Source organism: Leptodactylus fuscus, chromosome 4 (assembly GCF_031893055.1).
Source record: "Leptodactylus fuscus isolate aLepFus1 chromosome 4, aLepFus1.hap2, whole genome shotgun sequence".
NCBI lineage: Eukaryota > Metazoa > Chordata > Amphibia > Anura > Leptodactylidae > Leptodactylus > Leptodactylus fuscus.
Window position 1 is genome coordinate 181,927,296 of NC_134268.1, and position 14,876 is coordinate 181,942,171.

At 41.2% G+C, this 14,876-nt stretch overlaps 1 protein-coding gene across 2 annotated transcripts in view; it reads left to right on the forward strand.

Moving 5' to 3' along the window:
* HDAC9 (histone deacetylase 9) overlaps nucleotides 1-14,876 on the forward strand; it is a 328,489-nt gene that overhangs the window by 252,613 nt on the left and 61,000 nt on the right. For both annotated transcript variants that reach the window (XM_075271432.1, XM_075271431.1), the window contains one exon: nucleotides 8,954-9,110. In XM_075271432.1, coding sequence (XP_075127533.1) covers nucleotides 8,954-9,110 — 157 coding nt within the window. The remainder of the gene's footprint in view (nucleotides 1-8,953; nucleotides 9,111-14,876) is intronic.

Consider the following 14,876-nt stretch of genomic DNA (forward strand, 5'->3'; position numbering starts at 1 on the left):
GTTGTTAGTAAAAGTTTATAAGACATTTCGTTACAGTCACAAAGAGAACTGGAAAATCCACAGAATAACAAACTTTAGCATATTTATTCTCTTGAACCTTGAGTCACTCGATTGAATCTTCTCCAAGTATCGAAGCCAAGAGATCAGATCCTGCAGCCGGCTAATGCCTGTATATTGACCCCTAGATCATCTCACGGCCATGTTTATTCACTTGTAGAAATTGAAAGTGGTCATGTGACAACGGTCAGACACAAGACAAGCGAGCTGAAGGATTCATGTATAAATCAAAATAATTAAAGTCTCATTGCCAGCCAATATTTATGTTGTTAAGTAATGGCTGTGAGTGGTCAGGGAATAGTCTTAAGCCTCCAAACACCGGTTGTTATGGAGCCTGTTAATGTCAGCTGGGAGCCAATGCAAATTGAAGTGGAAGGGGAAACACACCAAGCGTCTGTGTGAGAGGTCGGCCTTCCAGGAGCTGTGTGGTCTATGGGAGTCTTGCTGTGAAGTCGTGTTTACTCAGCTACATTAAGTGTAGGACGAGGATGTAGCCCATTATTAGATAAGGTTAGATTTAGTCTTGTGTTTGCGGACCACAACCAGCTCACATTTCACTATGTCCTTTCCTGAGTGCAAGTTATCATCTTCGTATCTACATGTACTAAAGCTGAGATTATTACTACTGCAACAAATATATCTATATCTACATAGAGATGTAGCAGAGTTATCTATCTATCTATCTATCTATCTATCTATCTATCTATCTATCTATCTATCTATCCAAACACACAAATATATATATATATATATATATATATATATATATATATATATATATATATGTATAACTATATTTAGTCTATAAAGAATGTCATTATTATAAAAATGAACGTTCAAGAATTTTTCTAATAATATTTCGTTCCTTCTGCGATCTTAGTCTTTAGCCTGTACAATTGTATGGCAGTACTACAGTTCTGGTATTCTATTCATAGATGAAGAAGAAAGGAAGATCAGAACCAACAGCACCTTAGGTCTCTTTCACATAAGGAAGTAAAAAGGAAAGAAGAGAATAGCACCTTGTATAATGCATTGTAATAAAATAATAAGGCTTACTACAATTTGTAGTATCCGTCACCTTATGAGCCTATAACCCATTACAGACTGAACCAGAGGGACTGCTGTGCCAAGACGTCTTTACAACCCAACATCAAATCAATAAGATAGCACATTTCATTGCAAAACTAACATATAGGAGGAGAGTGATTGACATTAACAGCAATAGAGTGACAGATGCAGATGACGCCCCCTTTGCTGCAAGCGTCCGTTCCCATTGGCTCTAATGTGAAACAAAATGATGGCTGGCTAGTCTGAATGAGAAAGTGTTAAATACATGTCAAGCCTAAGGCTTGCCCCATGTTGCAAAAGCGCACTGTATTTGCCATAGCGGAAACTGCACGGCAACCCTGTGTTTTACATTACCTGCAAATCTGCGGCGAACAAGCTGCATTTTCCAAAACGCTTTTTAAATTTTTTTTTTTAAAAAATCGCAGCATCTCAATTACACCTGTGGAGATGCTTCAGTTCTCCAGATTGATATAATAGGGGCAGAAATTCTGCAGAAGAAAACTCTGCTGACTTTCTAGTAAAAATCTTATGGCAAAATGCAGCATGGTGGTCCAGTAGTCAGTCTTGCTCAGCTGGTAAGAGCAGCAAGTTATCATTGTCAGGTTAAACTTTGCTTCATCTATAAATATAAAAGAAACAAGGAAAGGTTGCCAAGCTGTTCTATATGGGGGCATGTAACTGTCCATTTAGGAAAATTCGGAGAAAAATAGAAAACCTTGAATCTTTGGCATCACTGGATGTCATTCTAGAGGCAAAGAAGGTAAGAAACTAAGCAATCAGGTTCTTATTAGAGATGAGCGAACACTAAAGTGTCCGAGGTTCGAAATCCGATTCGAACAGCCGCACACTGTTCGACTGTTTGAACGGATTTCGAACCCCATTATAGTCTATGGAGGGAAATGCTCGTTTCAGGGGCAACATTTGATAAAATCATACTTACCAAGTCCACGAGTGACGGTCTGGCTGGATTCTGCTTGAAGTCTTCTTCCGGGTGGAATTCACTCTGCCTAGGCATCCGGCCTAGGCAGAGCCGACTGCGCATGTGCGTGCGGCTCTGCCCAGGCCTGACGCCTGAGCAGAGCCGACTGCGCATGCGCTTGTATGCGCGTGCATGCCCACGCATGCGCAGTCGGCTATGCCTAGGCCGGATACCTAGGCAGAGTGAATTCCACCCAGAAGAAGGCGCGGGGACGCAGCGCGGAGAGGACTTTGGAAAGGTAAGAGAAGAACCAGCGTTGATTGGCAGAATGTATAGCATTCTGCCAATCAACGCTGGTTCTGCATCGAACATTAAACTTCGAACAGCTAGTAGTGTTCGATCGAGTACGAGTATTTCGAATACCGTAGTATTCGATCGAACACCTACTCGATCGAACACTACTCGCTCATCTCTAGTTCTTATGTTGACCTCGCATGGTACCGGTTGGACATAACTTGTCCCATGGGCGCCACATTAAAGTAAAACCCATTAATTATTTAAGGAGAGTGCTTTGTATTCTTCTGTCTCATTGAGCCATTCTTTCAATTCAGTGCTAGACTGGTTAGATCTAATGCTCCTTATTGTCGCAGACTTGTTAGGTCACTTTGTTTTACAGAACTAGAGCCAGAATTAGTATTAGGGAGTATTAATAAAGCTAGAACTTTGGTGTTAGTCACAAATTTAGACTTTCATGGTCAGTGGATCTGTAGATGTTATCTCAGGCGGTTCCCTTTCATTTCATTGCACCTCTAAGGTCTGGTGAGGATACGTATTGTGTTTCCTTATGCAGAACATAAATGCCCATAACTGGAATAGTGATTTATACATGTCCCTGGAGTAGTCATGGCAACTAGAATAAAATCATCCGTCTATACATTGATGACTGTAGTCAGAGGATTCTGCTCAACAGGTAGCGTACAGACTCGTATATTTGGTTTTGGCTGTGTCTGCTGCGGCTACTCAGTCCTGGTTGCTAGAATAAGACTAAGATGCCATGAACTATAATATAAGGAACATGCACAACCAAACGTATGACCCTGTGCCAGAGTAACTGATGATGGGGACATGGTGCTTGTTGGAGTGGTATGGTTCCTTTATTGAACCAAGGAGCCAAGATTTTCATCCCCACCAAAGGATCCTAAAGATCGCCATTTATATTACAGTCAGTATGTCATGTACCGGTATATGGTCATCAAATGGAGACCTTAACGTTATATAACTTCCAATATTAAAGGCAAATTGCTAAAAAAATGAGGATCAAGCCCAAACCATATCAGAACTAACAAATATTGGACGCTAGTCAAACTGCATATATAGCAGCCATACTGGCAGATGTAATTCTGAATAAGAGTATTTTGCCAAGACCATGATTTTATATGTCACATTGCCACAATGTGTTATTATATGTTCATTCTTTAACTCTTTAGGAGTCCAATCATTTTGCATTGAATAAACTCAGTGCAGTCCTGTGTAACGTGATAATATATCATGGCTGCCACATACTAGAGCTTGCATTATGCTATGACTTGTTTGCAATGTTCAGGCTTTTCCAAACCAGGGATTTGATCAAAAGGGAAGAAATGAATAAAATAAGGGTTAAACTATTCTTCACTATCAGATGAGATCCAGGTTTAGGTTAAAAATGGTAAAAAATAAAAAGTAATAAAAAAAATGTGTTAAACCTTTCCAACTCAGCAACATCTGATAAGCGTAGCACTGCGTCATCCGTATCTTCCAGAATGACAATTTGCATTGCCATGGTACATTTAACTTCTGTTGTGTTTTTCGTGGTTTGGATGTTGGAATTTTTCCATAGGAGCAGTTATAGGACCATTTGTCAAGTTATAGGACATTTTTCAGATCTGCTTCTTTATAGGAAAAATATATGCTAACTATTATAAGCAGAGGTATAGCTATAGAGTGAGCAGAGGAAGCACATGGGCCCTAGCACCTATGGAGCCCAATGGCCCCTTTGCCAAAGTAATATTATAAATGACACATTGTAAGTGGGGGAGGCCATGGTACAGGATCTTCAGGTTACACCTTAAAACATAATCGACATAAAGACTGGTATTGTCTCCTGGGGAAGAAAGCCTGGGAGTGGAAACCCTGAATCATTTATCTTCTTCCGACTAAATGACTTGTAACATGATGTATTACTTCCAAAAACTGACCCTACACACTTAGGATTTTGTGATATAGCACCTCTGATAGCTTAGTATACTGTACACACAGATCGTCCTATTGTTAGGTTTGGTGGGTGACAGATCATAAAATTGTGATCATTTAAAAAAGTCTTCAGGTAGCCCTTTAAAGGGGTATTCCCATCATGCTTGTTCACCAACCTGCAGGCTCTGTGCGCTCTCTTCACTTCCTGGATTTCTCGGCACATTGGTGGGCGGGCTTTCACTTGCTCTGCTGTCTGCTATTTTTGCAGTTAGTAGTGAGGGATTGGTTGTAAATCAATTCCCACAGTATGAAGCTGATGTAGAAGCTGATGTAGCAGAGCTGGATTTGAGTCAGCTTGCATTACATACAGAGGTACCAGACTCCCTATCTCAGCCAAATTCAATTAAAGCGGCTGATAAGTGGAAGAGCTGAAGATAGACAGCACAGTATTCCCGGAGCTTTCACCTCCTCACTCCCCTATCTGAGGAGCTCCGTTACTTGTCAGACATACACAGCTCAGAGCTGCTGCCAGCACTCAGCCCCTCCCTTCCCCCTGAGTGCTGGGAGCTACATCACTTGGGAACTGAGCAGATAAGCCCCGTGGCCATAGAAACAGAGTGTAAACAATGAAGTGAACAAATTAAGATAGCAGCCAAACAAAGCAGTTTTGATAAAGCAATGTATTTAGGAAAAGTCTTATATCCACTAGCAGTATAGATAGGATGCTTTTCATGGGACAACCCCTTTAAGGACGCCGGGTAGTATATTTTACAATTTGTTTTTAAAGTGTTCACTGAAATAAAAATGGCTTGGTTATTTTGTCTGGCAGGTCATTATGATTATGGCAATAACATATTTATATTGCTTTTATTATGTTTTATCACTTTTTGAACATGAACTATGCACTAGGGTTGAGCGATTGGGATCAGAAAAGATCGGATCCCAATCAGCGATCAAGAAAATTTCACGATCGGGATTGGCTGGAAAATGATCGGAAATCAGTTTTGAAATCTCAAGATCGGCTCAACCCCAAAAGTGACTTTTCCCATAGAGGAGCATTGACTAGGGTTGAGCGATCGGAATCGGGAAAGATCGGATTCCGATCGGCGATCAAGCAAATTTCACAATTGCAATCGGGATAGGGATTGGCTGGAAAATGATCGGAAATCAGATTTTAAAATTGATCCTGAAATCTCAAGATCGGCTCAACCTTACTGTACACCAAAGACATAATAATTTGCTCAACGTAATAGTATGTCACAGTGTAGGAAGGGGTTAAAAAAAGAGGACTCTTTAAAAGTCAGAAGTTTTGCAGTAGAAAATACATTAGCGGCAAAGGGCTCAGAAGGGTTTAAAAAAATTAATGAAACTAAATTCATGTTTCCGATCCTCTGCTGCTTCAGGACATTGGGGGGGTTTCTACTTTCTGGTTCCATCTTGACACACAGAAGATGTCTGGAAATGCCCACTGTGCCCATCACTGGCTGCAAAGATGAAAGTTTTCTGTTACCAATTTTTTCTCGTTGGGCAATCCCTTTACGCATTATACTCCCATGTTTACTATGTATAGGTTTCAAGAGCCATATGTCAAAGTCTCTCACCCAGACAGCCTGTTCCCTTTCATTTATTTTAATTTATTTGTATAGAACCATCATATTTCGCAGTAGTTTACAGACATTGTCCCATATAGGGCTCACAATCTACATTCCTTATCAGTATATCTATGAAGTGTGGCAGGAAACCCACAAACTCCTTGCAGGTATTGTCCTTGGCAGGATTTGAACCAAGGACTCCAGAACTGCAAGGCTACAGTGTTAACTACTCAGCCACCAAGCTACTGATGGCTAAGTAGTGATGGTACTGTACTGGTGTACTGGTGACGGGTAAGAACCCCCAAAACAGCTATCTACAAATGAGTGCTACTGGTTTAGCTAAAATCTCTAGTCCTTCTTTAAGACTAATGGGTTGAATGTTGACTTATGTGGTAGCCGTCTACAATAGGCGGCACTAGACAAAGAATTTCCTTCTTTCTGGTAGACAGCTAATTTACATACCTTGTCCCAGGGAGCTTTGCGCTTGTAGACAGCCAACACCAGATGGTGGTCTCCTCAAGGAGAAACAATACCCCCTGGGAGCAGTTTCACAGAGAGCCGTATCATGCTGAAAGTTGTAGTATAGCAGCTGTTAAGGCGCACTGGGAGTTATATTTTGCAGCATCTGGATAGCCCCAGGTTGGACACCATTGTATTATAATTCCATGTATCATTTCTCTTTATACACGTTAAGCTGTGTGGAATCTTGTGTCATGGATGTGGCGGTCACATGATACATTATGATTCACTGCGCACAGTTTAGCATTAACATTGGTTGCCGCTCGGGGCATGATTAATGTCTCTCCACTTCTCAAAGGTTAATGTTGTTTTTGATTTTGGTCAAATTGTCCCAGGGCCACCCTCCCTAAGCAAGCAATGGGGCAGCAGATTTCTTTAATTCAGCAAATCTGTTTCCTGCATAGTTGAGTAGATTTTTCATATTAACAGGGCTTCCATTGTCATTCTTCTTGTCTGTTATCCAAAGAGGAAAAGAGTGACTAGGAATGTTTCTCTTAAGAACATTTACAACTGACTGTGAATGGTTCCCCGGGGCATTGCTTCCATTAAGTTCTTTACAAAGAAATGTGATTTCCAAGAAAGCTCAGGTTTTGCAATATGAGCTGCTGGGGATATATGTGACACGGTGTACCACCCATTGCCCTGGCACTGGACAGGTTAACGTCTGCATCGCTGTGAACTTGGTGGGATCTAAGCTCGCTTTTGGAATGAAACGATCACATTATTTTCTGGTACAGACATTACACGGAGAGACTATTTGTTTAATTGCCCAATTTTCCTCTATTTGATTCCTTAAACTGCATTTTTTAATGACTGTAATTCCGTCTTTTAGAAAGTAGCAGCTAGACATTGCCCGGAGCATCAATAAATTATTTACCATGTTTGTGTAAATACAATAGAAAAAGTGGGGTAATTCAGTACTCGTTCAGACAAGAACATTATCACGAGGTATCATTCAGCTCTATCAAGTACTAAATGTGAGATGTTCAGTCCAATTACCCTCTTGGGGTCAAGTTGTCGGATATGTCTCATTTAACTTCTTCATTGTCAGTGATGTCGCTCCTTTTCGTAACATGTAGGGCGCAAACCTATAGCTACTATGGCAATGGGCCACAATTCTCATTTCCATACTTTGACTCTACCATCTCTTAGGCCCATTTCACATTTCCATTTGGGGAGTTCGCTTGAGGACACCCTGAATGGAATACCGAATGCATTACAAGTAGTTAGCTAAGAAACCACACAGACCCCATAGACTATAATGGGGTCTGTGTGGTTTCCACTTGGTGTCTGCACGAATCATGCGGAGAGAAAAGTCGTAAAACAGCACTTTTCTCCCCGCATGTTTCATGCGGAAACCACATGGACCTTATTATAATCTATGGGGTCCATGTGGTTTCTTAGCTAACCACTTTTTAATGCATATAGGTCTCCAAGTGAATTTCCCGAACAGAATACAAAACGTAGATGTGAACCGGGCCTTAGTAGTATCGTAACCATGCCATACATATATACAAGCAAATCAATATTTTTTTCTGTTGGATTCATACAAATTCTGATAAAATATTGCATCATGCCCAATTAGATGCCATGCTACTGCTAAATGCCAATGTGGTTTTCCACCTGCTGTCAGACCTCGTTGACCATTGTGTTACGAGGCAATTTCCATCATTTTAATGGGAGGACTAATGCTGCATGTAAAACTACTTCTCTTATCTAAAAGTTATGGAAATGATGATGGAATCTTCTTGTAGACTCTATAACTCAGATGTGAACAGGTCCTATAGGATGTACTATAATCAAGTCTGTCTTACGCATTACACATTGGTTGTCCAGTATATCTGTACTGGAGCACCAACTATTACTCACTCCCATTTCTAAGGGTTATTTGGTAGTGTAACTTTTGTATTTTTTAATATTGTATTTAATATGAATTCCGTTTTAGCTTTACTACTAATATACTGTATACCCCAGACCCCAAGATCCTAACTTACTACCTTTATAGAGGGTGGCTGGGAAGGCCAGAGCGCTCATCTATACTGCTCTGCCACCACTCCACCTCTCCATGTCTTCAGTGTCTCCTGTCCAATCGGCCACTGGTTTATTGAGTAATGTGGAATTGGGCATGCGACCAAGAGTCGGAACGTCAGCAGGGGAGGCAGAATAACAAGGGTTTCAGTCACACCCCACTCCCCCTCTTCTGGATTCTGGGAGACTGAAGTGGTAATAAAGTTTAATTGGTGCAGGAATTGCTTGTTGTATTCCCTTTAACTTCTGTGAAAAAAATAAAAATAGCCAATTTGAAGCAGAGCTGCAGTGTAAAGCATGGGAGAGGGAGATGGCAGTCATCTGTCCAACTGACTAATTAGTAGTTACGGCTAAGCTGTACTCATTGATTATAGCTTTGCCATAAGAAAACCTGGATACAAAGGTAGTACCGCCATGTATATGGAGACCTTTGTATGTGGGAGCTGAGATTAATCTCCTTATCCCAATGTGTATAATCTTGCTGTGTATATATAAAATATCATTTTCATCTAACTACATTTTTCTCCTTTCTTGTTACAAGTTGCAGCAGGAATTACTGGCAATGAAGCAGCAACAAGAAATCTTAGAACGAGAGAAGGAGCATAAATTGGAGCAGCAGAGACAGGAACAGGAAGCGGAGAGACATCGGCGGGAGCAGCAACTAATCCATCCACGTAACAAGGAGCGGGGCAAAGAACGTAAGTAGTACAATAGCCTATAATATCCTATAATATATTAAGCTTCTGAGTTGTCACAGGTCAAGAATAGATCTGATCTTCTCAAGGAATCTTAGGTTGAGGTTAACTTTTTTTTGCAAAGCCAACAGAACCCCCCAAAAAGCAAGAAAACAAGACAATTTGAACACAGCCTAATATGTACATTTTCATTAGTTAAAAAGTTTGGAGAAGATTGATAAAGTAGTCTAAAAGAAAAACAGTCTTTGTTGGCCATCGTAACCAATCACAATACAACTTTAATTTTGTAATCTGTACCGTGATTGGTTGCCAATGCCAACAGACAATTTCTCTTTGACGCCGGAGCCCCACTTTGTATAGCTGACGCAGTTTGCCCGCGGCGCAATCACCGTTGCGTTTTACAGTCACTCTATAGTGGATGGGATTCTAGTGAATCTCATCCAACACTATGGTTGGATACATGCATGCTATGAACATGCTGCCACTTCCAAAACCGCATGGTTTTGAAACTGCTGAATGTCAATTATACCTATAGATACGTTGGCAATTTCCCTATATGCATAATGGAAGCAAAAAAAAGTATTGATAAATTCTGCTCATGGTGTGAAATTGAGGCGTATGTACAATGAGGACAGCAATTTCCATAAAAGGGATATCTTCACAATAATCTTATTACGACTGCTTATAGGGAGTCTGTCAGCAGGGAGTCCAGGTCCTGGCCACACAAACGCAGTTTCCCACGAATGGGACTTGGTCGTGTAAAAAGAACCTAAAAATATGGAGCTTATTTTCTAAAGAAAGCAGCCTTGTGCACTTTATGAGTGTTTCTATTTTGAGGAACATTATTAGCTGTAAAAATAGCAAAACTATGGTACATGGAAGAACAACCTCACAAGTGTTTACGTGCTCGGAGCCTTCAATGGTTCTTAGTCATAGTGTAACTTGTAGTACACTGAACTTCCTGCCAAAGGTACAACACCAAGGGAGCGGAAGTCAGCTAGTGAGTAACCCTTGGGTGGCACCACACTTTAAGAGCTATATGTGCATTGAATATACATCAAAACTGCTAAATAATACCCAAAACATATACAGATAGAAATATAGAAAGAAAGATAGATAGATAGATAGATAGATAGATAGATAGATAGGAGATAGATAGATAGATAGATAGATAGATAGATAGGAGATAGATAGATAGATAGATAGATAGATAGATAGGAGATAGATAGATAGATAGATAGATAGATAGATAGGAGATAGATAGATAGATAGATAGATAGATAGATAGATAGATAGATAGGAGATAGATAGATAGAAGATAGATAGATAGATAGATAGATAGATAGATAGATAGATAGGAGATAGATTAGATAGATAGATAGATAGATAGATAGATAGATAGATAGATAGATAGGAGATAGATAGATAGATAGATAGATAGATAGGAGATAGATAGATAGATAGATAGATAGATAGATAGATAGATAGATAGATAGGAGATAGATAGATGATAGATAGATAGATAGATAGATAGATAGATAGATAGATAGATAGATAGATAGATAGAAAACATCAGTAACAAGGAAAAACAACAAGCCATTTATAAATCATGTTCCATGTTTTGGAATAAAAGTCGAGGTTTCCTTCTCTTTGTGTATAAAGCTATTTACCAGCGCTGGCATGATGTTTTCACCAGCCACATACTGTCCATAGATCAGCAGGAGACTATTTTGCTGTGAGTTAAACATCCATTCCTTTTTTGTTTTTCTGTATTGGGAAAAACACGTCAAGTGCGCTCCAAAAAGCAAAACCCATGCAAATTGTATTTTGTGCCTTCAATTGATTTAAAACTCTATACAAAGTGACATGTCACCTTTATATTTTTATGCATAATGTTTTTTTTCATAAAGAGCAACCTGTATAAATACACATTAGGCAAACAATGACGTATATTTCCCATTAAAATCAATGTAGCAGTGATTGTAGATGCATACGTATTATTGCACGTAAACTGCATAGTGAAGTGTTATGTGAACATAGCCTAAAGATAACTTTATTGATGGCTATACACATTCACTGACATCTGTGATTTAGTGTAAAGCTATATTCACACAGCAGTGAATAATGACATAGTATTCAATGTTAGCGAATGGAGGCTTTTTACATGACTGTGATTATGACCCTGAAAATATAGGTCATGTCCAATTTTTGTCCATTTTCATGGATCTGTGAAAACGAGTGCCCCTCGGGTCCATTATAGTCTGTCCCCATGCGGACTCCCCAAACAGATTACCAAACACAGATGTGAATGAGGGGTTAGGGGCCGTTCACACTTGCGCCCCTGTCCGCTCTGTGTCAGTCTGCTGGGTTTCCATCCTAAGCCTCAGAGAAACTGCGTTTGTTTTGGACGGACCCAAAGTCCTACATGTACGACTTTGTGTCCAGCCATAAAAAAATGGTTTCCCCACGGAGAAGCCTCATACGGACACCGCCATTTGCTCTTAAAACCCATTCAAATGAATGGGTTTTAAAACTGACTGCCGGAAGGCATCCCCTATGCAGTTTCTCCGGGGATTAGGATAAAATTCCCTGGGCGGACTGACACGGGGCGCAAGTGTGAACGCCCCCTTAGTCAGGAGTGTATTAAGCAGAAAGGAGTATCATAAATGTTTCCTTTATATTTGCTATCCCATTTGTACCCACTCCTGTGTTTGGCTCAAAAATATTGCAGCAATATTCATAACAGGAAAAGCAGCTTTTCCGTAACCTGGTGCCTTAGTCTTCAGGAGGTTTTCAGAGGTGAGGGAGTCTCTTTAAGGCTGGGTTCACACGATGTATACGATCCACGCTTCCATTGAAATCAATGGGAGCTTTTACGGCGGTTATTCTGTTATATATAGTAGTAATTTCCCATAGTCGCTTGTGTTACTATTATGATTATTATCAGTTATCTTCATTATTAAAGCATAAAATCTGAACATTAGAACGCACTTTATACCATAGAACTTGCCTTACATTTGTTTTGTTTTTTTATGTTTTTTTATTTCTCGAAATCAGCTTCTGTTACAGGTTGTCACAAGGAACCCTCCACCCTGTATTCACAGAGACAAATTGCATATGGCAGCTTGACCTTCATAATGTTGATCACATTTCCTATAAATTCACATTCCTCTTTTCCTTTCAATATGGTGACTGGCAAGAAATATTTTATTGTTGAAGTATTCTCTCCTGTGGATTAAGTGATTGCTTTCTATAGTTTAAGGCAGAATAGAGTTGTTATAAGAAAGTCTGCCATAGGGGCCACACGGTGGCTCAGTGGTTAGCACTGCAGCACTGGAGTCCTGGTGTTCAAATCCCGCCAAGGGCAAAAAAACATCTGTAAGGAGTTTGTATGTTCTCCCTGTGTTTGCATGAATTTCCATCCCATATTCCAAAAAAGACATACTGATAGGGAAAAAATGTACATTGTGAGCTCTATGTAGGGCTTACGATCTACATTAAAAAAAAAAAAAAAAAAGTCTGCCATGAACAATTGTCATCTTAATGTGCATTGGTACTTGAGATACCAATTCACTGTCCATGGGACCAAGAGACACACCAAGGAGCTGTATGGTGCCCAGTTATGTCCTATTACTCGGGGGAAACATCTGTCCTACTTACCAATTTTTTGTAAAAATTGGAGCATATGAGTACCACTCTTGGGACCACTTCAGACCTACCTAAAACTACTAACTACTTTTAGATCTAGACAAGAATTGTCTCTGAAAAGTTGGGATTGTTGGTCAGTATGCATCGGACTATCAGTAAAAATAACAAAAGGGTTAATACATTACCATTGCTGCTCCAGTTCTGATGCTTCCCTGGTCCCTCACTGGACTCTGTTCTGGTTCCCTATTGACACAACATGTGACTGCTGCAGCCAATGACAGACATTTCAACACCACAAAGGTCATCATTGTGACCATTGATTGGCTAGAGAGGGTCATGTTTCCTTACCGGGGACCTGCCAAACATCAGCAATGGAGTGGCAGAATACTGGTAAGATCACAACTGTTTTCCCAGAAATGTCATAGGTTTGGACATCCCCTTTAAGTAAGTAAGAGCTTTGTAATATGAGACACATTGGTTATTAGTAGAGATGAGCGAACACTAAAATGTTCGAGGTTCGAAATTCGATTCGAACAGCCGCTCACTGTTCGAGTGTTCGAATGGGTTTCGAACCCCATTATAGTCTATGGGGAACATAAACTCGTTAAGGGGGAAACCCAAATTCGTGTCTGGAGGGTCACCAAGTCCACTATGACACCCCAGGAAATGATACCAACACCCTGGAATGACACTGGGACAGCAGGGGAAGCATGTCTGGGGGCATAAAAGTCACTTTATTTCATGGAAATCCCTGTCAGTTTGCGATTTTCGCAAGCTAACTTTTCCCCATAGAAATGCATTGGCCAGTGCTGATTGGCCAGAGTACGGAACTCGACCAATCAGCGCTGGCTCTGCTGGAGGAGGCGGAGTCTAAGATAGCTCCACACCAGTCTCCATTCAGGTCCGACCTTAGACTCCGCCTCCTCCGGCAGAGCCAGCGCTGATTGGCCGAAGGCTGGCCAATGCATTCCTATGCGAATGCAGACTTAGCAGTGCTGAGTCAGTTTTGCTCAACTACACATCTGATGCACACTCGGCACTGCTACATCAGATGTAGCAATCTGATGTAGCAGAGCCGAGGGTGCACTAGAACCCCTGTGCAAACTCAGTTCACGCTAATAGAATGCATTGGCCAGCGCTGATTGGCCAATGCATTCTATTAGCCCGATGAAGTAGAGCTGAATGTGTGTGCTAAGCACACACATTCAGCACTGCTTCATCAAGCCAATACAATGCATTAGCCAGTGCTGATTGGCCAGAGTACGGAATTCGGCCAATCAGCGCTGGCCAATGCATTCTATTAGCCCGATGAAGTAGAGCTGAATGTGTGTGCTAAGCACACACATTCAGCACTGCTTCATCAAGCCAATACAATGCATTAGCCAGTGCTGATTGGCCAGAGTACGGAATTCGGCCAATCAGCGCTGGCTCTGCTGGAGGAGGCGGAGTCTAAGATCGCTCCACACCAGTCTCCATTCAGGTCCGACCTTAGACTCCGCCTCCTCCGGCAGAGCCAGCGCTGATTGGCCGAAGGCTGGCCAATGCATTCCTATGCGAATGCAGACTTAGCAGTGCTGAGTCAGTTTTGCTCAACTACACATCTGATGCACACTCGGCACTGCTACATCAGATGTAGCAATCTGATGTAGCAGAGCCGAGGGTGCACTAGAACCCCTGTGCAAACTCAGTTCACGCTAATAGAATGCATTGGCCAGCGCTGATTGGCCAATGCATTCTATTAGCCCGATGAAGTAGAGCTGAATGTGTGTGCTAAGCACACACATTCAGCACTGCTTCATCAAGCCAATACAATGCATTAGCCAGTGCTGATTGGCCAGAGTACGGAATTCGGCCAATCAGCGCTGGCCAATGCATTCTATTAGCCCGATGAAGTAGAGCTGAATGTGTGTGCTAAGCACACACATTCAGCACTGCTTCATCAAGCCAATACAATGCATTAGCCAGTGCTGATTGGCCAGAGTACGGAATTCGGCCAATCAGCGCTGGCTCTGCTGGAGGAGGCGGAGTCTAAGGTCGGACCTGAATGGAGACTGGTGTGGAGCGATCTTAGACTCCGCCTCCTCCAGCAGAGCCAGCGCTGATTGGCCGAATTCCGTACTC